Here is a 23,524-nt window from a genome sequence, read left to right as displayed (position 1 = left end):
CCTGCATGGTTCCCCTCCCTCCCCCTGGAGGGGAGCCCAGAGATGGGAGACGGTGCTGCCTGTTCCATCCAGGGGGCTTTCTGCAGGGATAAGGGAGCTTGTACTGTCAGGGAGTGGGCTCTTGTTTCAAGCCACGGGCCCTGCTGGAGGACCAAATGAAGCCTGTACAGGTGGGTGGGGTGGGGCTGATAGGCTGGAGAGCATCCAAGAGGCCACTCTGGGTCTGGGCCAGATGGAGGCTGGCTAGGCTGGAGAAGGGGGGTGGGGTGGGGACAGGAGAGGGCAGCCATGTGGGGATCTCGGAAGGGCTTTCTGGGCGGGGTCCGAGGCAGACATAGGTTCCGTGTTAGGGAAAGCTGAGAGCTGACCCAGCGTGCAGTGGGCTCCCATCACTGGAGGTCCATCAGAGGCTCAGTGAGTTAGGAGGGTTACCGAGGGGATTCTTCTGGGATCTGGGGCTGGGCTCCAAAATTGTGTCTCCACTGCCAGTCTTAGGTGGTTTCTACTTTCCCAGTCTGATACAATTTTTAATTTTTCTTTTTTTTTTTGGAGGGGGGAAGGTAAGGCAGTTGGTATTAAGTGACTTGCCCAAGGTCACACAGCTAGTTTTTGTGTTGTGTCTGAGGCCGGATTTGAAATGAGGTCCTCCTGACTCGGGGGCTGGTGCTCTATTCACTGCACCACCTGGCTGTTTCTCACATCACCGCAGATTCTCACAGCTCCTTCCCTTTCCTCTCCCGGAAAGCACTGAAGGGGCCAGGACCTGCCCTCCGGGATCTCCACAGGCCACTGAGGCACAAAGGAGCTGGAAATGGGTGGGAGGCCTTCAGGGCTCCAGCCTCTGAGCTCCGGGGCAGAGGGTCCCAGGAGGTGGGGTGACCCCATGGCCTCTGCCTCCGGCCTCCTCTACCACCTTCCCAGTCTGAGGACATGTGGGCCCTGGCCATCCCTGCTGGCTGCAGGCTGGCCAGACGTGGGCAGCCTCTCTCACACGCGGGGTCCATGTGTGGCAGCAGCGGCCCGATGCTGCTGCTCCAGGCCGGCCACGCGGGCTTTATGCCAGGGAGATCTGGGAAAGGGTGGGGCAAGCTGCACGTCTGTGTCAGCAGACCATGGACTGAAGCTTCCTCTGACGGTTCCAGAATCCCATGAATGTCTGCACCTGTGGCCCGTCTGCCCTGTTGGGTCAGTCCGTGTCCCACCCCGTGACCTTGGGCTTGTCCCACACATGGCCGCGCTTACCCCCTCACTCCTTCCCCTGGCCCCTCCGGCTATCCCCCCACCAGCCACGCCCTCCCAATGGGTCTCCTTCATCTTCCTCCCCTCCATGTGCCGTCTGACACGTCCCTCTTGCATTCGATGGACCTCTGCTGTGTCTAGGTCCCCACAGAGCCCTCCACCTTCTGCCCGACCACCAGGGCCTTCCCAGCAGCAGGTGTGACCGTGTGCTGTGACCCCAGGTTCCGTCTTCCTGAACCCGTCTTCGTGCTGCCATTTCCCCTCCGCAGCCCTTGGGGGACTCGGACGCCCTGGGGGCCACTTTGCTGGCATGGGGTGCTCCTCTGGGAGGCCACAGAGCAGGAGCTGTGCGTGAGGCCTCCAGCGGTCTGAGAGTGCGGCCCATGTGACACGTTGGGCAAGCCACCACAAGGTCACGTCGCCTTCAGACACGCCTTACACCTGCTATGGTTCCCAACTGCCCTGCCTTCCCCCTCCAAAAAAAGAAAAAAAAGGAAGAGAAAGGAGGAGCAGGCGGACTCCAGAAAACCCTGGAAAGACAGACTCTATGAACGGCGCTGAGCGAGGGGAGCAGCAGAATCAGCGCGGCCGCCTGCAGGTGACTCTCGCTTTGTGTGGCTGTTCTCTGCTGTTCTGATTCTCTTCCGCAACACGTCTAATGTGGAAATATGTCTAACGTGGCTGCACGTGTGCAGCCCGTGTCAGCCCGCTCACTGTCCTGGGGAAAGCTGAAAACCATCTTTACGTGGAATTGGAACAAATAAAACACCATTTACCAAAAAAGGTGACTGCCATAAAACCGGACGTGGCACTCGAGCGGCTTTAACAAGTAAAATGGACGCCTGACGCGCATGCGGGCAGCGCCCCCGCGTGCACCTCCACCTTAGACGTCGCCGAAAATCCGCACGCAGTCTAGAAGGCACAAGATCCAACCAAGTGAGACCAGTCACTCAAGGCCTTGGTCCACTGGATTCAAGGCAACCCAAGTGTACAGAGGCGAGGCTGGAGACACACAACCGTGCCCACAGAGAGCCTAGAACCCATGGGGGGAAAGGGCGGGGAGGAGAGAAAGACCCTTAACCCAAACGCCAGGGACACAAAGGAGGGGTGCTGGCAAAACGTGGAGAAGCGTGCAGGGCTCCCTTTCTGTCCCCTGCCAGGTGGATGCAAGCCGCCACGATGTAAGGCTCACAGCCCCAAGGGTCAGCCCCTCCCTGGGAAGAGGAGGGCATGGGCCCCAACCCCGTGGACGGACGGCACTCTGCCGGCCTATGGCCGTTCCTGATGGGCAGAGTTGGCTGGGGATGGTGGGGTGGAGGGTGTCTGTGGGAGAGATGTGGTGAGCAAAGGCGCGGCCACAGAACATGCAGGACAAGGACAAAAGGACAGTCTGCAAAGGCAGACTGCAGACAGAGTGTAGAGGGCCTTGACTGCCAAGATCGGAGCCCCTAACCATTTCTGAGAGGAATGACAAGCTAGGAGGAATGCAGAGATGGCCCGAGAGGGAGGAAATGGACTGAGGCTGTGCCCTGACATCTGGAAAGGGCCTTGGGCTTCACCGAGAAGAGGCTGGGCTGGGGCAGAATGGAAGAGTGAGTAACCAAGGGCATGTGGGTGTCTGAGGTGGGATCTGAACCTGGATCCCTGCTGACTCCACACTCAGGCTGTACCAGACTGTGGCAGATGGGCGTGAGGGAAAGGAGGGCAGGAATGGGAAAGCCCCTGATCTGATACTGGGGCGAAGGACCACGGTCAGAAGGCTCTGACAAAGAAGAGGGATTCTTCTGGGGGGATGTTCCGGGGGCAGCGGAGGCAGAGAGGCAAGGCCAGAAGACTGGCCGGATGAGATCACCCAAGGGCAGAAGAGAGGGTTCAGAAGGGAACCATGAGGCAAGGAGGGAGGAGAGCAGCCGGGGGCGGGCTGCTATTTACACAAGTCTGAGAGGCTGGCAGGGTCAGCATTGAGGCATCTCTGTGGGGAAAATGGGGTAGTGGTCAAGCAAGGCCATGGAGAAGAGTGGGAGGGAGGGCAGAGGGTCCCAGGGAGGGGTCTGGGTGGGCAGGGAGAAGCTCCATGTTCCGTGGAGACCAAGAGGAAGACAAGGCACAGTGAGGGGTGCAGAAGAAAGAGAGAACGTGGGCTGGTCCTAGAGGATGGCTTCCATTTTCTCTGCAAAGCGGGAGGGACAGTGGGGGGTGACTTGTGACAGGTGAGACAGGGACCTGGTCTCACTCTGAAAGCATGGTCGGGATGACCCCAATGAGGCTGGTTCAGAGAAGCCAGGGTCGAGCTGCTCTCCCCTCCCTCGTATACCATAGTCATCTCTCTCGTTTTTAAGAATGGATGTTAGAACAACGAGGGGTCCTCACCCGGGGCTCCATGACTCTGTGGCCGCCACTTTCACCAGCCTTTGGCTTGCTTTGTAATTCAGTGCCTTTCCTTTTCTGTGTCTAAAATCATCATTCGGAGAAGAGGCCCACTGGCTTCACCAGACTGGCTGGTACAAAGCCATTAAGAGCCCGGGCTCTAAGCAGACACGCCGAGTTGTGGTTCTTGGGCGCCATGCCAAGAATTTCAGGGATCACGCACACTCACAACAAGCCACGCTCAGTCACGGAGGGAGCGCAACTGCAGCAAAGGAGGCCATACTGGGCAGTAACAGAACTGGAATCTTGACTGTCCGAGTCAATCCACATCTCAGCTTATCTGAGGGCCACTGTCCCTATGGCGGGGATGGAGGGAGGGCTTGGCCAGTGGGCCAATCAACACTTAGGAAGCAGCTACCGTGTGCCTAAGCTGGGGCTATAGGGAAAGGCCAAAGGTGCAGAGAGAGAGGAGCACAACAAAGCTGGGGAAGTCAACAGTGAAGAGGCGGGCCGGGGTGGGATGGGAATCAGGGGCCCAGAGGGAGAGGCTGAGAACAGCCTGGCTGGAGGTGGGAGCGCCTTCCCCTGGAGGACAGCCAGAGTCAGGGGAGCTGGCTGGGGTGGGCAGGGGTTCAAGCTGACGCACCACGAGCCAGTCCTCAAATCTGAGTCACACTTCCATGAAGGACTCACGAGCACTAAGTAAGTACTCGGCTCTCTTCATAAAGCTGAGACGGACTTGACAAAGCTCACTTTGAAGGGAAGTGCGAGTATTCTGTATGACGTGAACACGGCCATACCACCCACACCATGTGAGTCGATTTCACTCCCAGCTTCTGCCTGAGCCAGGGGAGAACCCTGCACCCAGGACCCCCAGGCACCACGGCCACCCAGGACAGGCTGGTTTACAACTCAAAGTTTATTGTTCCAATACACCCAAGAAGATGCAAGCACTTCTGTGACAAATATACAGAAAAGGGAGATCAACACAGAACAGTCATTTAGCTTAAATGAAGGGAAATCTCTCTAAATGTTATGACAACGTTCTCCCAAGGGGAATCTTCGCCTTTCTCCAGTTAAGTTAATCATACATTTTAATAAAATAAAGGGTGATGAGTTATGTCAAAGTTAGTTTGTGCATTTCCTTTAAAAATAAACTCCAAATTCTATAATCCATGCCAGTTAAACACGCTAAAACTAAAATTACGTATTAATAAGCGCAGAAGGAGATGGAGGTACGAGTTACCTTTCCCGTTTGAACAGTCCAGAAGAAAAGAGGGACTCCAAAAAGCAGGCAGGCAGGCCAACTGGCCGATCGCGCTAAGGTGGGGGTGGGGGATCTCAGCCTCGGTGGGCCCACTCGGTGCTGAGCACACGGCGGCATAGTCTGGGCCACGAGGGGCGCTGAGGCAGACACAGATCCCAATTTGTTACACAGACACGTCCCTTCTCATCCGCTTTGTAAAAAAGATGCCAGCTATACTTCCAGGCATTTTTCACAGGTTTTCCCCAAAGCTGTTTACAGGAAGTAGTCTGGGGTACGCCGTGTTACATGGGGCTCTCCACGACGGGGTGCAGGGTCAAACTGCAGGCTGCACAAAGAAAAACCAAAAAATGAGTCAGAGGGATGTGCCCTTCTAGGGTCCTTCCAGCCAGAAACCCCATCTAAAGAAGACAGCGGGCCAAGCGAGCCCCCTTGCCCCCGGCTCTTTATAAACAGATGACAAAGAAAAGGGACAACTCGGCTGCGGCCAGCCAGGCCGGTGGGTCTCGACAGGAAACAAGAGGTCCCCAGGTCAGGCTTCGATGGGTGGCCTAGGAAGGAATGCCAAAGGATGCTTTTGCCACTTTATGATCCCTAAATACCCAAGAAGCACCTCTTACTCATCAGATCCCTTCTAACACAGTCCCATCTGGGCATGCTGGAGGCCTTCCCTTTGCTCTGAACAGCAACCTTTCATCAATGGTTTAATCAATGTCATTAGGCTCTACTTAGACATAACAAGAGTGTCTAGGGCTTGATTCACCCTGTGACGACTGAGGAGGGGGCTCCTCGGGGGCCACCCCGCAGCTCCAACACCCAGAGGAACCACTCAGAGTATTTCCGGCGATTTATTTTACTTACCTGGACACCTGTAATAGTGAGGAAGTCTGACTAAAGCAGGTCCTCTGCAACCTCTCCCCACTGCCCTCCTTCCCCCTCCGGGGCCTATTCGGCCCACCCAGCGTGTGTGGACTGAGCTTCTCCCGCTGAGTCTCCTCTCCTACACATCCCCCATGGATGCCCAGAGCTCAGGAGCTAGAGGCCGTTCCCTAGGTGGAGAAGAGCAGGACCCTCACCTCTGTGACCCAGGAGGCCTCTTCTTACTATGGAGAGCCTAGGACTGTATTAGCACTTTTGGATGCTGTAACAGTGTCAACTCCTCGTAAGCTCGCAAGGCACTAAAAGCACAGCATTTTTAAACCAAACTAAAGTAAGGTTCAGTAAATGACCCAAGCCTCCCCTACTCTGCAGCTTGTTGGAGATTTCACCAAGCACAGGTTAGCCCGGCTGGCCTGGCCTCAGCTCTCTGAAATCATGGCTCCATCTTGTCAGACCTGCACTAGCCCCTCTCTAAGGATGGAACCTAGGATTTGGCAGGAAGCAGCCAAGGTTCCCTGGCTGGCAGCTCGTGGCGTCCGTCCTCCCTCTGCTGAGAATCAGGTTGATGCCTGCCCGCCTTTGGTCTCTGGTCACTAACCGCTATTTTCTTGGATCTTTCAAAGCAATCACATCAGCCAAAAAATATATTCAATTGCATCAATTCAATAAATGTTCATTAAAATTTATTTTCCCTTCCTGCTTTTCCTTTCATATATGAGAGAAACGTGACAACATGAACTTTTGCTCTACTGTCTCCGCCTGAACCATGCAATACTCACAAGGAATATTTTAAAGTGTCATCCAGTTCCATGATAGCAGCCTGGTTCCCACAACGGTAGCAGTAATTGGGTGCGCTGAAAATGGTCACCACGTTCCGATCGTGACACCAGTTGTACCCCTGGAATAGTTAAAAAGCAGCCTGAGTTACTGTCCTGCTTTATTTTTAAGGCTGAACATGAATAACATAAAGGGGAAAAGGGAGGAAGGCAGCAGGCTCACCGCCAAGCGCTACATGAGGCAGCACCATTTCAAAGTGTGAAGACCCACACATTCTTTAAAGCTGATGGCAAACCAGATTCACCTGCATGAGCCCTTGAGGAGAGATCTACGGACACAACACAGCAGGCAGCTTCCTGGAAAGAGCCTATTTACCTCATCTGTGACAAATGGAAACACCTGCATCTTACCATCCAAGAACAGCCTTGCTGTGCATGGCGAAGTCAGTCTGACCTAGCTGACTACAGGTCAGAACCACAGTCAGAATGAGCAGAGCTGGCACAAGGGCCAGTGAGAAAACAGACGGCACACAGATGGAACTTAATGCCCAACTACTGAGTCAAGTAACTAATAATGAGAAACGGGACATGGGCGCCAGAAGAGGCGTCAGGTGACCAAGGTCAGTGGGCCGGCCGCACTGGGAGGCCAGGGCAGCCCAGGGCTTCTTGTTCACACAGAGTAACCCGAGGACGGAGGGGCTGATCCTCGGACAAGACAAGATGCTGAGACAGGCAGAGGTTTGAGAAGGGAGGCCTCCGGGCCTGAGAACTTGACACGAGGGGCACAAACAGGCTGGAAGTTCGAGAGGCCCAAAGAGAAGACAGCAGCTCCATGAAGCAGCAAGAGAGATCACAACAGTGAGAAAACAGAAGAAAACGTAAAGTATCTCACGGCACAAACAGCCAACCCAGAGATGTGTACAGGGCTGGACAGAGTGGAGTCAGCACAGCCAAGGAAACAATGCACAGGGACTCCATGACGGACACGGAAAGGACAGCCACAGCCCAGAGTGACCAGGGTCCAGCGGGGCCCAAAGGGAGAGAGGTGGCTGGAGACCCCCAGGGTGACATGCGCCCAGGGCTGAGACGGCTGTGCTCATTCTCACCCTCTTCTTTCCTTGTCTGTAAGAAGTGCTGCTGCTACAAGGGCTGGTTTTCTGGGAGGGCTACTAGGGAAAGCCAGAATGATGAAGAAAAGAGAAGACATCAAGGACATCTCATTTCTGAGAAACAATCCAGCAAAAAGTGAACTAAAAGGCAGTGCCAGTAAGACAGAACAAGAGGACAGAGGCTGTCTCGTGCTTGCCCCTGTGCCACGTGCCATCAGACCTGAGGGCGGGCCACATGGGAGGGCTGGCAGGATGCCCCCACCTGACTGAGGCTAAGACTCAGGGGCTCACCGTGCCACCTGGCAGGCAGGGCCCAGGGCTGGAGCTTCCTCAGGGCATGTGCTGGGAAGCGGCCACATCACCACACCCAACACCAGCCCATCTCAGAAAGGTGTGATGCAAACAGAGTGGACACACTTTCCTCCCAGAAGCTGCAGGATGGGCTGCTTCCTTCTTACTTACAGCGGACGTAAAATCTCTTATAAACACACGGGAATAAAGCATCTCAAGCAGCACATCCTTCAAGGTAATCCTCACAAGAGCAGCTAACACAGGCTTTACCCTGGCACCAGAGAGCGTGCAAGCATCTGTGCACAAAGCTGCATACCTCCATCACGAGCTGGTGTGCCCGGGAAACCAGAGTGAGGCCATTGGCGTGGTTAAATGTTTCCGAAATGTCCTGTCCAAACGTATAGCCAGCCCCTCGTGGAGAAATGCCCCAGCCACCACGATCGTCAGGATCGGACCACAGCAGGTCACACATCGGGCCCTGCCGAGGAAAAACAACCATGCCGCCCTCTCAGTGATGTGGCACGTGGGACACAGGTGCCAGGAAGGAGGGAGAAGCACAGCACTGAAAGGGAGGGCTAGGAACGCAATCTCCCTCAATCGGAACCCTTCCCCAGAAGGTTTCTGCTGACATGGAGTAAAGCAGAAACACTCACTGAGTGTCCCAAGTCCCTCTGCAGTTATCCTGGGGCATGCTGGGGGTCCGGATGGGAGATGGTGGGGAGCACTCAGCCCCTTCTTGGGAGCTGTAGGGCTCAGCTACAATCCTTCTCTCCCAAATCAAAACTTTATTCTATTTCTAACCTGTTCTCGTGTCAACTTTTCTGTTCCTTTTTTAACACGTCTGTCAATTCCCAAGGACTCCCCTCTCCCCCAAAGCGACCCCCTCATGACCAATCCGGGCAGCCAAGAGCCACTGACTATGAGCCTCCACCAGCAGTTAATGCCAGATGATGGTAGAAGCGGGAGGAGCCACCTGCCTTTGGGTCTTCACAGTCCACGTCCCCTTCTTAAGGGTCTCTGAGATGCAGAGCTGTTACTACCCTCCCTCGTGGTCTGTGTGAATGCATGATTACTCTGAAAGTAACCACAAGCTTTCTGACTCGATCTGAGACCATTCCTCCAGCCAAATCCCTCACGCACACAGAAAACAACTTAACAGGATTCTGTTCCTAAACACAGACGACGTCATTTGCTCAGACCTTGGCTCTCTGCCTCTGGCCTGTTGAGTTCAATCCCTTTTAGAGATTCTGTCTGGGCCAAAGCCCAAGATGCCAGTGAAGGCCAAGAACGACAAAGAACGCTGCCCTGATGACCTTGAGAGTGGGGCCCAAGGGATCCCATGGCACAGCAGAGCCCCTCAGATAGGCTGGGCCCAGTGCCCTTGGGGCTAATGGAATACAGGCTGTGGGGCGGGGGAAAGGGAACTCCCCTCCGTTTATGGCATAGTACCTGACATGGGTGGAAGGCCACCCTCCAAAATGCTCACTTTACCTCATGTGGAACTTCTTGTAGACGATCCAGGGCTCGGATATGATCCAGAGTATCGATGGATGGAGAAAGGCCACCGTGGAGGCAAAATATCTTAAAAAAAAAAAAGGGGGGAAGGGGGTTGGGGAGTTGCACAATTATTTTTAGCTCATTTAGCAAAAATCTGATGAAAAGCACAAATAATTTAAACAATGCATACCTTATGATTTTCCACTTTTTAAAAATTTTAAATGAATTCAAAATTGTATGATCCCTCAAAATTGTATAAGAAAATAAACTAACTTAAAAATTAAGTACAATTAAACTATTTAATTCCATGGATTATTTTTTCTAGAATAATTAATTTTCTTATAGATTTGCTTTGGTAAACCTGTATCATGACTTTTAAATTCTCATTTACATCAAGTCTAATAACAATCAATCATTAGGCAGTCCGGTGGTGAAGTAGACAGAAGAATACAGAACCTGGAGTCAGGACGAACTGAGTTCAGATCTTGTCTGGGACAGCCCCTAGCTGTGTGACCCCAGAATTCTCTTTACCTCTCTGTGCCTCAATACACTTCATCTGCAAAATGGGAAGCAGAGCACTTACTTCTAGGGCTCCTGGTCTATGGGAATCACCCAGCAAGCCTTTAGGTACTACTGCAGGAACTCTAGCTATGCTTTTTGCAGGCTGCCCAGAATGCTGCCAATTATCCAGAGACACAGCTGGCCAGCAGTGTCCTCAGGAAGCAGGCCCGGCCCCTGGGGAGACGCCCCCCACCACCATGCCCTCCTGTCAAATGATGAGCTTTTCCTTCCCCCAGCCATCTCGGGGCTCCGGTTCCCAGAAGTGGAGGACCTGGCAGGGGACAGACTGTGTACACGTGGGACAGCGTGAGCAGCGCTGCTTCCTTTTTGCTGACCCAAGGGACAGACGCTGCCTGAAGGTAGCCTCCTGGCATGGCACCGCAACGCCCTGCCCATGGATGGCAGGTGCGTATAAAGCGCCTGCTTGAGGACAGCATACTGCTGGTGGCCTCTTCTCACCTGACCCTGACAAGCTAACCCTGAGCAGTCAAACCACAAGCTTCAGCTTCCTGACCTTCCTCATTCACAGGACTGGCCCAAGGGCCAAGGCCGATGACACACGCAGAGCACCTTGCCAGCGTCCAGCCGGTAAACGTGCCAGGAGAGAGGGGGCCAAGAGCGGTACACAGAGGGCTGACCTCGGGACCAGGACAGACCCGGGTGCAAGAGCCGCCAATGACCCTAAGCAGGTCACTTTTACCTCTCAGAGCCCCAGGCAGGTGGCCAAGCCCCCTTGCCCAAGAGCTCCCTGAACCAATCAAGTCCCAGATTTGGTCCTTCATCCCCTCCAAGTGACAGCGATTATTATGAAGGTGAAGAATATCTGCTTTTAATACTTCTTGAGTCAGGAGGACCTGAGTTCAAATCTAGCCTCAGATACTTCCTAGCTGAGTGACCCTGTACAAGTCACTTAACTCCTCTAGGCCCAAGTTTCTTATCTGCAAAGTGGGGATAATAGCATCTGCTAACCTCGGGATTGCTGTAAGGCTGCTCTGTAAGCATGTGGCCCATAGCAGGCCCCACAGGAATGCTGAGGCCCTCCCTCACTGTTTCAGAGGCCAACTCTGCAGAATGACAGAACGCAGAGGCTGCCTTCCTTGCCGCAGGTACCTACCTGTCCGTCCACGAGAGCTGTGAGCGGGAGATAGTCAAAGAGATCAGTGAAGTATTTCCACACGTTGGCATTGCCGTACTTCCTCAGGCACTCGTCATAGAAGCCGTACACCTGTGTGATCTGCCGGCTCTCGTGGTTGCCCCTGAGTATCGTGATCCGCTCGGGATAGCGCACCTGGAAAAGGGAGCCAACAGACTGACCTCCACTTCTGTCCATGGCACAAACAAGAAAAGCTCTCGTGTCCCACACGCACGCATTCTACCTCGGGCTTCCCAATGGCTCTTGGGTTCGTGTGTTCCCTTCACAAAGCAGCCGTACTGCCCTGCTGTTCAATGCCCACAGTGCTGCCTCACCAGGCCACTGGCCTCCTCCACCTTTCTAAGATGTCACTTGGCTCATTTTGCCCCCAAACCCAAAAGGATCAAGGTCCCAGTTTCTGATCTTTACATTTGAAGTCCCACCTTGCCTTAACTTCTCTTTCCTGCTCCCCCAACAAGAACTGAGCAGACAGTGGGCTCTCGAATACTTGCTGAAAAGTTATAACCAGAGGACCGATTGGTATCAATGGAAAACCTATTGATGGGCATCGTGACTTTTATCTGCTTTTTATGAGAAATACTCCTACCTGGGAAACACTTGACCATTTAGTGAACCATGGGTGAATGAAGAGAAACACAAAAGGCAGGTCAGATCTATGACCCATTTAAAAACCAAACCAAACACAAACAGCACCAGCCAGCCCTGGTGAGAGTGATAGGCACCTGGCCGCCCCTCGGCTGGAGATCATGGCAGGGCCCTCACAGCTGCCACCAGCTTTGTATCCTGGCCTGTGGATTCACTCCCCTTCTTGGTGCCGGTGCTAAATCTCTGCCTAAGCAAGCCCTAACTGGTGCTTTACAAACTGCTGCCATTTTCCAATCAAACCCCCCCCGCCCAAAGAAGACAAGTTAAACAACAGCGACAACCTGGCAGACACCGCTGGCAGGCTGACAGCACCTCCTCTCCTGCCCAGCCTGGTTTCCTACCCCTCTCTATCGGGCAAGCCTTCCCTCTGGCCTCTCTGTCTACTGCTGACCCTCCTGACCCCAGCACTAGTGACTTCTGTGGCCCCTCAGCTTGCCATCACGCTCACTCACCACCACCCCAGGGGAACACAACTTCCCTGGATGCTGCCACAGTCGCATTTCTACAAAGCGCAGCCCTGACTGGCTGCCTCTTCTCCATCGCCCGTCATTCAAACCGCAATCTTCTTTGGGTCCCCAGCCTCCGAGGAAACAGCTCTGGATTCTCCAGGTGCCCCCGGCTCCTTCTGGCCAAACCCAATGCCTTTCTTCCCGGCCCCTAGCCCAAGGAGTCTGACCGACGACCGTGGGTGGTGTCCTTCTGCCAAGTTGCTCCGTGGCTTCTGTGACAATGGGCTGCTCCTGGTTCTCTTTCACCTCCGTGTGACCTCCCCGTCTCCTCTTCTGCACCTCCAGCCCCTCTACTCCTTCAACTGCTTCTAAGATGACCAAGACGCCTCCCAACGCGGGAGCTCAAACTCAGAGTGAAGCCCACTCCTGGTGCCTGACTAATGGACAGACACACCCGTGGACTGAGCATGTATTAAGCTCATACCACAAGCTAAGTGCTAGGGGCACAAGAACCACAAGACAGCACAATGGCTACTCTCGAGGGCTAGCCTCTTCTGGAGGCAGGTGGGGTGGCCTTGCCTCGTCACCCTCGCGTGGGACACTGAGGCCTCCACAGCCTGAGCTCTCCCGGGGTGCCCGGCCTCCAGCACCAATCCCTCTGACTTCTGAAGTCAACGACCACAGCCCAGGCTGTCCAGGACACCATGAAGAGGTGCCCCAGGAACCGGATTTAAAAACTTTGTGTGTGTCCATGACGGTGGGTACAGATCCAGCCCAGGGAGCGAGGTCCCCAACAGCGGCAAACAATCCTAAACGGTTCTTCCAAGAACTCCACTGAACAGGGGGCCTCGGTGCAGGGTTCCTGAGCAGTAGGCCTGACCCTCTTCATCCCCTACACTGCTTGCTGTATAGGAACTTCTAGGTTCAGGCACACACAGTCCCAGAGAGGAGCAATGCTGCCTGTGGCGGGCCCACATTTCACCTTCTCTCACAAACAGGGGGCCTTCTTGCCAAGGCCAAGCCCTCTACGTGTCCAAGTGACCCTGTGCCACATCCCCCTCACTTATTTCCAATCTCTCCCTATCTATTGGCTCCTTGTCTCTCTGATGCTGAAAACACCCCCAGCTGACCGTTCCATCTCCACTAACTACCGTCCTTCTCTCTCTTCTGCCCTTTGTCACTAACCTCCTCAAAAGGCCTTTCTATAAGCCATGTCTCCACTCTCTCCAAAGCTGTCAAATCCAGTGACCTTTTCTCCGTGCTCATTCTGCCTGGCCTTGGCCACTGTGAAATACTCCGCCTGGATCCTCCCATCTCTCTCCTGGCTCTCCTCCCCCCTCTTTGATGGCTGCCTCTGTCTGCTCTGTTGGAGCCCCGGCCAGATCACTTCCTCTAACCAGAGGTGCGCTATACATGGCTCATTGTACAGATTTGTGTCTATGCTGTCTCCCTGTATCAGCAAGTGGTTCTTTCATCTGCTTTACTAAATGAAAGGAGTCAACATCTTTAATTAAACATATACACACAGACACTCACATATCAATCTTTCACTTAGTTCAGGGGAAAAAGCCAGCACCCTGAACTTCAGGAAATGCAAACAGAAATTACAAGCAGACAAAAAATATGGAGAAAATAACACAATTCAACAAACCAATAGACAGGGTTTCTAGCTGTCTGACCATTACATACCTATACAGTGACCAGAGGGAGAAGCACCGTCTGAGCTTTCCAAGCCAGGGGGCTCCTTAATGGCCACCCAGAGTCTCATCTGGCCATATCACTCAAATACTCTTCCTGTAACTTCAGAGTACTTACACCCTTCTTCAGGGTCAGAGGGCATCACAACCCTCATGACCCCCTAAGTACAAAGTAACAAAAGGTGTGGGCCTTCCTGTACAACCAGCCTCCCCTACTCAAGCTTCTCTCGCTCGGCAGCATGTTCGGCCCTTTCACTCAATCAGCCAGCCCCCTACTCCCCAGACATATGTGAAAGGCCTACTGTGCACCAAGCCAGCTGCTAAGTTCACAGAGGGCAAAGGCTATCTTTGCACTTAGCACAGGGCTTGGTGCACAGTAGGCACTTCATATATGTCTATGAACTAATGAACTAGCTGACTGAATGAAAAGTCAGAAGCACCTCCAGCATGAGAGAAGGGTCTGAGCGCAGGTGGGGGCAGCATGGCATGATGGCTCTGCTGCTGGAGGCTACGAGTTCCAGTCCTAGCTCTTAGGCTTATGGCCTGTGTGACCTCGGGCTAGTCCCTGGCCCTGGCCGGGCATTCCTCTCCTCTTCTGAGGATTGGCTGGACTCTCAGGTCCCTTGGGCTCCTGACCTGGAGCTCCATGACCCCACTGGCGGTTCCTCCCTCCAGGAGAAGAAACCTCCGCTGGCCTGGCCCCCTGGACGGCCAGCAGCCACAGCTCTCTCTTGTGGTGTGAGATGGGCTCAGTGAGAAGAAGAGATACTGGGGGCGGCTTGTAAAGAGACAGACTTCTGTTTTTGTTTGTTTCTGTAAAGGTGACTTCCCCAATTATCTGAGTGGAGCTGACCTGCAGCTGAAAGCTCCCCCATGAGCAGGTGGGTTTTCCCATTAGAGAGAGAGCTCCTGAATATGTTTTACATGATTGCACATATGTACACTATTTAAACTTATCTTTTTAGAAAGCAGAAAGGGCAAGGAGGGAGAAAATTGAGAACTCAAAAAATTTTTAAATGAATGTTAAAAATTGTCTTTATGTGTAATTGGAAAAAAAGAAAAAAAAGCAAGGAAGGAAGGGTCTTGGAAGAAGACCCTTCCTTTAGAAAGGTGTTATGGGGATGGGAATCTAAGCTTTTCCCTGCCCCTAGGCCCTTTGATAGGCTTAAGTGACTCTGAGAACCTTCTTTTATTTGAAAATAGACTCTGCCCCCTAATAGGCTGAGTGTGGCAGGAGGCTTGGTTTTCAGGAATGCCCACACCTTGATGCTGTGTGATTGGGCAGTGGGTCAAGAGGGCCGGGCCATTCTCTGACCCAGGAGAAGGCTATATATACCTGTGAGAGGAGGTTTTGCTTTGGGGCTCACTTTGAGAAGAGCTGTGTGATGTGACCAGACAAGACTCTGGGCAGCCACTGAGCGCGCCCCCCCTCGCCCCCGCTGTGAAAGCCCAGATGTTGGTGCGGGTAACTGACTAGGTATGGATGTCACGGTCAGACAGCTGGAGGCCTGTCTGCTGGTAACTTCTCTTGTATTCTCTGAAGTTCAGGGTGCTGACTTTTCCCCCTGAACTGGGTAAATGATGTACGTTTGATTGCTTCAAGTAAGATTGTTAACCTGTTTTGAACTGTTTTACTTTATTTAGAAAAGCACATCTAAGAACCTGTGTTGGCAGCCACCCTGGTATGCCGGGGTGCCTGCTGCTACAAAAGGATTTGAGGCAAAGGCAATAAACAGTTCATTTTTTGTGGGGAGGATTTTTGCTTGCCCGCGTGATCCATTCTGAATCATGGGGCTGATTTTAAAATTGACTGCCCAGAACGGGCAGTTGTAGCTGTCATATCTGAGGAGCTAAAAGAGAGGAAGATGACAAAGCCTGGGAAGTCACAGGTTCTTAAGCAAGAAGTCAGATCAGAACAATGACTTGGGCAGCAAAAAGGGAGGCTGTGCCTGGAAATCAGACACTCCGGCCTCTGATTACCCTGGACCAAAGCAAGGTGATGAGGCAGACACTGGCATTCAAGCCCGGCCATGGGAGCCTTGCAAGGAAGGGGCCGCCACCTGGCCCAGGGGCTGCGTGTGTGCACATGACACAGCCATCAGCTGAATGAACACAAACAATACATAGGGGCAGGAAAGATGGAGTCAGAGAGGAAAAGCTCACGGCCTCCATGGGCTGCAGGCAGTGTGATGGAACGGGCAAGTACAAGGAGTCAGGGTTAGTGTGCCCCAAGGAAATGATGAGCGGATGCAGAGAGAAAGCAGAGCCAGTCTGGAGGCTGTCCTTGGCCCACTTGGAGGGTGTGATAGTAATGGAATGCGGAGATTCCCCTGTGTTGCGCTTGGTTTTCAAATTGATTGTGTTAAAACCCAGAGCTTGTTAATCCCACCTGTGGGATGGACTTGTTGATGTGAAAAGAAAGTCCTGAACTGGGAGGAGCTGGTGACGTAGATTTGGAGAGACAAGAGAGAGGCAGAAGAACTTTTTTTTGGAAGCAGCACCTCGTGGAGAGAGAGAGAGACTAAGAGAATTGCTAGTGGCCGCTTTGAATTGCCCTGGACTTTTGAGACCTGCCCCCTGAGCTGCCAAGGACTGAGGAGACATGGCTGCTTTGCTGGTACTTTGTCTGTCTGTTTTGATGTTGTTTTGCCAGATTTGTCCACTGGTGAAAGACTGTCCTGTTGTTGAAGAAGTCCTGGAACCTGGCTTTTGGTTAAGAAGCCCTGAGACTGTCCTGCAGACAGAATGAATACTGTCCACTGGTGAAGGACAGTGCTGTTGTTGCAGGGGTCTGGGAACCTTTCTGTTGGTTCAGAAGCCCTGAAGAAGGATTTTCTTGTTGTATGTTTACAGAAATCCTGGGAGAGGGTTTTGCTAACGTTTTCAGGGGTTCTAGGACTGTTCTGCAGACAGAGGATGAATTAATGAAGAGACTGGCAATGTATCTTGTGGCCTTGCTAAGCCTTGTCTCCCCAGGAATTAAGATTGCTGAGAACTTGCCTCTTGTCAAGATGAAGAAAAAAACCTCCATTTGGGTATTAAGTGCTGTGCTTAAACTTGATGTAACTCTGGGGTAGATTCAATTGAGTTCCAGGGGTGGGGAACTTTTGACCTTTTTGTGCTCTGGGATTGACAAATAAAGGTATAGCCTAGGGGTGGAGAAGTATTTAGACCAGGGACTTTGTAACTGATTGAATGATTGGAAGGTCCTGGGGTGGGGTAGTGCTTGGAGATTATTTAATCACACTTAGTAAATGCTGTATTTGGAATGATGTCATGTTTTGATCTTCTCTGTGCTTGGTCACTGAATAAAATGGAGAGCCCCTATGCTGGTATTCTGAACCTTGGGAAGTTGCCTTTCCTTGGTGTTACAGTACAGAGGGCCGACCCAGGCCCTGTGAGCGAGGCGAGGAGCCCACCGGGCAGCGCCCCGATCGTAGCCAGTTTTACTTTGTGTCTTCCCAATGATCTGTTACAGGGGAACATGATAAGCTTTGCTGGGCTGGACAAGGAAGAGGAGGCGCCCTCCTTGGAAGAGTTATTCCAGGCCAAAGGCAGAGGTCTCCTGGAGCCCTCGGGGTAAAACTCACAACGGCCATTTCAGAGTTGCTACAGCAAAAAGGGTCAGCCGAGCCACTGGCTGCCGACCAGTAGAGAAAAAGCCCTGTCGGAGTGTCCAATGCCCCTCCCAGGCACCACGAGGCCCACGTCTAGAGCACACGCTAGGACAAGGCCTCGACCTCATCCCCACTTGGTTTATACGCTGACAACCAAGGTGGGGGTGGGGGAGCGTTACTTGCTGTTCTCAGAGTCTGCTTTCCTAAAGTAAAACACCCTGATCCACCTCTTTGTGAGGAGCCATTGCGGGTCGTGTCCTGCCAAGGACAGAGCTGCAGCCTCCAGAGTGAGGGGCCCCAAGGGCAGGCAGACCCTCACCCCATCTGAGGCCTCCCAAGGGCCAGAGGGGCGGAAGGATGGGCCTAGGGCTCTGAGAGGAGCCGCCAGATGTTCCCAAAGGATTCCTGAGTCTCTGTGAACATGAAGCCCACACAGGGCTATCTTCGAACTGTGACTGTCAGGACGCTCTCGTTCGGCTTTTGCTGAATATAAGACCCAAACTGAGAATGCTGCACAATTTCCCCATCCTTTCTCTCACAGTTACTATAAACATGAGTTAGAGGCAGCTCTGGAGGGAGGGAGGAGAGAGATCGAGACAGAGATGGAAAGGAGAGTGGGAGAGAGTGCCAGGACAAGTCTCTGGAAAGCCACAGAGCCTGGCTCCAGCCTGCAGATTCACTAAGGGGCCTCTGACGCACAGGGCACCTCATTTCTTCCAAGAAGAAAGAGAAGAAAAAGAGGAAATTCTACAGTCACCTTCAGTTTGACACGACGAGATGTGACCAGATGCTCCTGGGAGGGGGATCCTCACATGAGAAAACACCTGCTGGGCCTACATTCAGCAAGCCCCAAGTTCAAACCCAGCCTCAGACACTTACTGGCTAGGTGACCCTGCCTGCCTCAGTTTCCTCAACTGTAAAAAGGGGATCATAATAGCAGCACCTACCTCGCAGGGTTGTTGGGTGGATCAACTGAGAGAATATTTGTAAAGAGCTTAGCGCAGTGCCTGCCCTTAATAAAGGAGCTTCTCCCCTTCCCATTTCTGGGAATTAAAATGAGGGAGGTTCTTGCCTCCCATCTCCTGCTCATACACACTTACTGAACAGCAAGAGAAGTCCAATCACTTGTAGTATTTAAATTCTTTTGGGGGAGGGTAGGTGGTACAGCGAGGGGAGCACCAGAGTTCAAATCTGGCCTCAGGCACTTAACATTTACTAACCGTGTGACCTTGGGCGAGTCACTTAACCCCAACTGCCCTGCCTTCCCCCTTGCAAAAAAAAAAATTCTTTCTGTCTCACAGGGAGCCAAACAATGATTCCACTGTAGTTAGTTAATTGCTTAATAAATATTTGTTGAATTGAGTGTATTCAGGTAATGAGATAAGATCCCACAAACACACACATGCTGATGCCCCCAATAAATGACTGGGAAATTGTGTTAGGATTGCGGCTCAAGTTCTCATCGTCCCTGTGTGTAAGGCCACACTGTCTTTGTACTCCGTGCTCTAGCCTATTAACAAAATAAACTACTTTTCTGGAGGGGCCATTGCTCATATTTGTTGGAGATGGTGAGAAAGAGGCAGTTTCCACATCTTATTTAGGGCCCACAAACACTGGGCCTAGCTCCATCCTGCAAGACTGAATGGATCTGAAGAGTCGGTGGAGGACGGCAAGCAGTCCAGAGGGCAACAGCCAGAACAAAGGCCTGGAGGGGGGGATGAGCAGAGGGACAAGGAGTGGGCAGGAATGAAGACCAGGGTGAAAAGAGAAGTTCAGGACAATCTATAGAAGGCCTTGAAGGACAGGACAAAGGCCCCAAGCTTTACGCCTGAAAAGACCTCAAAAATAACTGAGCTCAAACAAGGAGGATGAGAGTGAAACCCAGAGAGGGCTGGTGTCTTGCCCAAGGTCACATAGAGAATAAGCAGAGGGACAGAGTTTGAACCCAGGCTCTATGGCTCCTCATTGGATGCTTCTCCCCAAACACCAGGACAATCAGGTTTGGATTCCTCTCTGGAGCTAGAAATCACTGAAGATTTCTAAGCTAGAGAGGGACATGACAACCTGCAGCTGGAGGGAAAGAGGGATCCGAGATGGGAGGTAATCGAGGAGCAGAGAAATTCAGCAGGGCACCAGCAGCAATTCAGGGGCTGTCGGGAGAACCTGGGCACTGCTGGCACAGTGGGAGTGCAAAGGGACAGATGGGGGAGACACTTCCAAAAACGCAGAGAAAAACCTGGTGACAGACTGAAGGCTGGGATTGAATAAAAGGAACAGGTCAAAATACCACCAAGGAGTCAGGTCTGCCTGACCATCCTGGATACAACAATAAACTCTCAACATTTTCCTCAACTTAACATTCAATTAAAATAAGAGAAAAAACGCAATGCTTTTTCATTAGTTAAAAAAAAAAATTCAAAATACTGTACCTTTAGTGATACGAGAAGAGTCACAGTCTCTACCGAGTAATAGCCTCTGTCCACATAGTCGCCCATAAAAAGATAGTTAGTGTCTGGCGACTTTCCGCCAATTCTGAAGAGCTCCATCAGATCGTGGAACTGGCCGTGGACATCGCCGCAGACAGTGACGGGACAGCGCACCTCCTGTACGTTGGATTCTTTTGTGAGGATTTCCTTAGCCTGTCAGAAAAATGCAAAGCGTCACCCAACAGAAAATCCTGCAGAGCAAGAAGGGGCAAGCTCATGGTCCGGGCCTGGACCTTTCCCATCGAATGGCAATCTGGGGATTCTCCAAAGGCCTGACCAGGGTGCAGGAGGGAAGGTAGAGCAGAGTAGGGAACAGACTGTACAGTAAGCACTTAGTAAATGCTGGCTAATCCCCCCGCCCAAGACCCTACATTCCAATTCTATTTCTACAAAGCAGCCACCTGCCACCTCTCTATTCCAAAGACCACAGAACTGGTCTTTCATCTTTATGCAATGAATTTTTGTAACCTTTTACAAATTCAAAGTCAAGATCAAAGTCAGCAACACCCCCCCCCCCATTAAAGCCCACAAGGTTCTGGCTAAGCCTTCCATAACAAAAGGCCAAGACCAACAAGGGGCAAAAGGAAGTGGGGAGTGGGGGGGAGATAGCTGCTGGCAGGCCTCAATTTGGAAAGAGGGTTTGTCCAACTCCTACTTTAAAAAAGAAAGGATCTGAGGTGGGTGAGGGAGGTTAATTCGCCCAAAGTAAGTAGCAGAACAGGGACTGGAAGCCAAGTCCCCACATCTGAAGTCACCCTCACAATCTCACTGGGAAAAGTGGCTGGAAGGAGCAGTCGAGAAGGAAACCCCAACTCAAAAGGCCCCGAGCAGACAGAACACAGCAGAACCATGTTTAAAAAAATGAACAAGTATTTACGTTCTTCCCTCCCCCCCCCCGAAAAAAAAGAAAACGCAACAAATATACAGTCAAGTAAAAAATGTTCACATTGGTCATAGGCCAAAATGTCTATCGCATTCTGCAGTACTAAATGTTCATGACAATGTTGCCGAGTTATTTAAAAAAGGAAACAAGATTCAATAAGGTCTTTTTTTATTAATGACACACATGTGGTAACTGTCAATTTTCATTTATTTATTTAGAAAGGGGAAGGTAGGGCAATTGGGGTTAAGTGACTTGCCTAAGGTCACATGGCTAGTTTTTTTGTGTTACCTGTCTGAGGCTGGATTTGAACTCAGGTCCTCCAGACTCCAGAGCTGGTGCTCCCCTCACTGGGCCAGCTAGCCACCCCCTGTTTATTTTTAAAGTACAGTTTTACTTAATGCTTATTTTTTTATGTACTGGATGGCTAGGTGGTGCCACAATGCAGACTGCTGGGCCAGGAATCTGTAAGACACAAGTCACCTAACCCAGCTTGCCTCCATCTCCTCATCTGTAAAATGATCTGGAGAAGAGAATGGCAAACCCCTCCAGGATCTTTGCTAAGAAAACCCCAAGTAGGGTCACGGAGAGTCAGACATGACTGAAATGCTTGAGCACACATTGATGAAACAGACTTCTATCCAAAACTGTTTAAATAACTCTGGGTAAAGGCATAATATGCTCTCAGGTCTCAAGAAAAATTCATTCCCTGCCTTCTTTAATGGAAAGGTCATGGACTGTATTTGGAATGAGAGGACCTGGGTTCGAATCCCAGCTCGGTCACCTACGACCCCCCAAATCCTCAACAAGTCACTGAACAGAGGTACTTCCCTGCCCTGTCTGAAAAATGAGGAGCTTGGATTAGATCAGGGGTTTTTTAGCCAGGTTTTCTGTGTCATGGACTGCTCTGGCAATGTTATGAAGCCCATGGGTCTCTTCTCAGAATGTTTAAGAGCAGAAAATAAAATACATAGGATTACAAAAGAAAGAAATGCAATTGAAATTTAGCTATCAAAATCTTAAAAAAAATTCTCAGGTCCCCAGATTAAGAACCATCAGGACGAGATGACCTCTCAGAGTGTATAGATCTGAGGTTTTCTTTTATAAAACTCACACAAGTTCATAAAAACATCTACTTGTTGGCAACTTATTTTTACTCACTTTGAGATATGGTTTCAAACACAAAATTGTCAAATAAGAAACTCTATACATTTGCATTTCTATTTCAGTCTAAGTCAACCCAGGTCATTTAAAAGCCAAAAATAAAACCATATGCCCTGGAGAAATTAAAATGTATTTCTCTATTTCCCTGAAGTCAGGAAATCTGCCAATGTAACTATCACATGATCTCGATAACATTCAGGAAAGCTGCACAGGGGAATACTGCCAGGGAAGGCAAACATTCCTTCTTTTTCTTTTAAAATGTAATCTTAAGATGCTGAAGGAAGTTTACCCAGAGAACACAATGTAAATAAAACCCACCCAGACAGAGATCAGGATTCAGATCTAATGCAAGGCCCAATCTGGGCTGCAGAGAAACCAAGAGGCTGGCCGACTCTGCCAGCTCCAGCCCCTGGCACTGGGCCTTTCTTGGTTCCCCTGCTTATCTGCGTTCTCGCTCAGAAATGACTGTATATTGACACGCGGTGATCTGGGTGTACGTCATGAGCAAAAGCTCCTCTAGGCTGTTTGTCTCTCCCACCCTGTGCCTTGCTCTCAGCAGGTACTTCATACATGCTTGCTAAAGGAACAGAAAGGAGACAGATGCGCCTGCAGGCAGCCGGGGAGGTGGGGAGCTCCAGGTACAGAAGGCTGCAGGCACTGGCAGTAACCTTTTGTTTCACTCAATTGATTTTCTTGTCACAAGGGAGGGCTCATGGAGGAGGGGAGTTCTTGGGCAGACACAGCGACACCCAAAACAAACGACATCAGAAACACTATTTCCATGGAGTCTCAGCCAGCTACAGCCGGCTCTCTGCCTGCCTGCCTGCCTCCCCGGACCCTGCAGCTAATCAGTCGAGCACTGCTGACTTTCCACAATGCTTGGTTCTGAGGAAGAAATGAAATCATGCCTATTGAGTGTTCTGCAAACCCTATTTAGGCAGGGTGACCCTCTGAAGGGCAAGCTGAGCCTGGAATCAGGAAAACCCGGGTTCCGGTGGTACCACATACTGGCTCTGTATCCCTAGAATGCAATCAGGGCCCATCGGCAGCTTGTCAAGAAGCTACCAGTGGGGGCCCCAGACACTTGACCTTGGCCGGTCCCATGTAACATTTAACAACGACTGCAGGAATCAAGATGGCAAGCTGAGGCAACCTGAAAGTTATCATGAGGCCACAGAGAAGACGGAAAATTGGGCTGAATCTGGTCAGATGAAATTCAGCAGGGATGACTATACAGCCTTATCAGACGTGGTTCGTACAAGATGGGTAGGTGGGCAAGATAACACAACAGGATCCTTGGGAAAGAATCGGGGGCGGGGGGGGGGGGGGGGGGGGGGGGGCCCGCCCCCCCCCCCACACCCGAAAAGGAAAAGAGGGGGGGGGGGGCGCACGGCAGCGAGGACCCCACCAAACGAGGGCGGGTGTGTGGCGATGGACACTCTGTCACCAG

General features: G+C 51.8%; 1 protein-coding gene across 1 annotated transcript; it reads right to left on the bottom strand.

Moving 5' to 3' along the window:
* Positions 1 to 4,507: 4,507 nt before the first annotated feature.
* On the bottom strand, positions 4,508 to 20,207 carry PPP2CB (protein phosphatase 2 catalytic subunit beta). Its single transcript, XM_069104939.1, has 6 exons — positions 19,974 to 20,207; positions 11,098 to 11,271; positions 9,417 to 9,506; positions 8,242 to 8,403; positions 6,529 to 6,647; positions 4,508 to 5,198 (listed from the first exon to the last, which is right to left on the bottom strand). Exons 1-6 carry the CDS (start codon positions 20,088 to 20,090, stop codon positions 5,126 to 5,128), a joined length of 735 nt encoding a protein of 244 aa, XP_068961040.1. The 5' UTR covers positions 20,091 to 20,207; the 3' UTR covers positions 4,508 to 5,125.
* Between the last annotated feature and the right edge of the window lie 3,317 nt (positions 20,208 to 23,524).

The sequence above is a fragment of the Petaurus breviceps genome, unplaced genomic scaffold, assembly GCF_028583685.1.
Source record: "Petaurus breviceps papuanus isolate PSGF00001 unplaced genomic scaffold, PetGlider_PUasm1.0 689, whole genome shotgun sequence".
NCBI classification, from domain to species: Eukaryota; Metazoa; Chordata; class Mammalia; order Diprotodontia; family Petauridae; genus Petaurus; species Petaurus breviceps.
The sequence above is the reverse complement of the archived record's forward strand: the minus strand, read 5'-3'. Positions and strand labels throughout refer to the sequence as shown.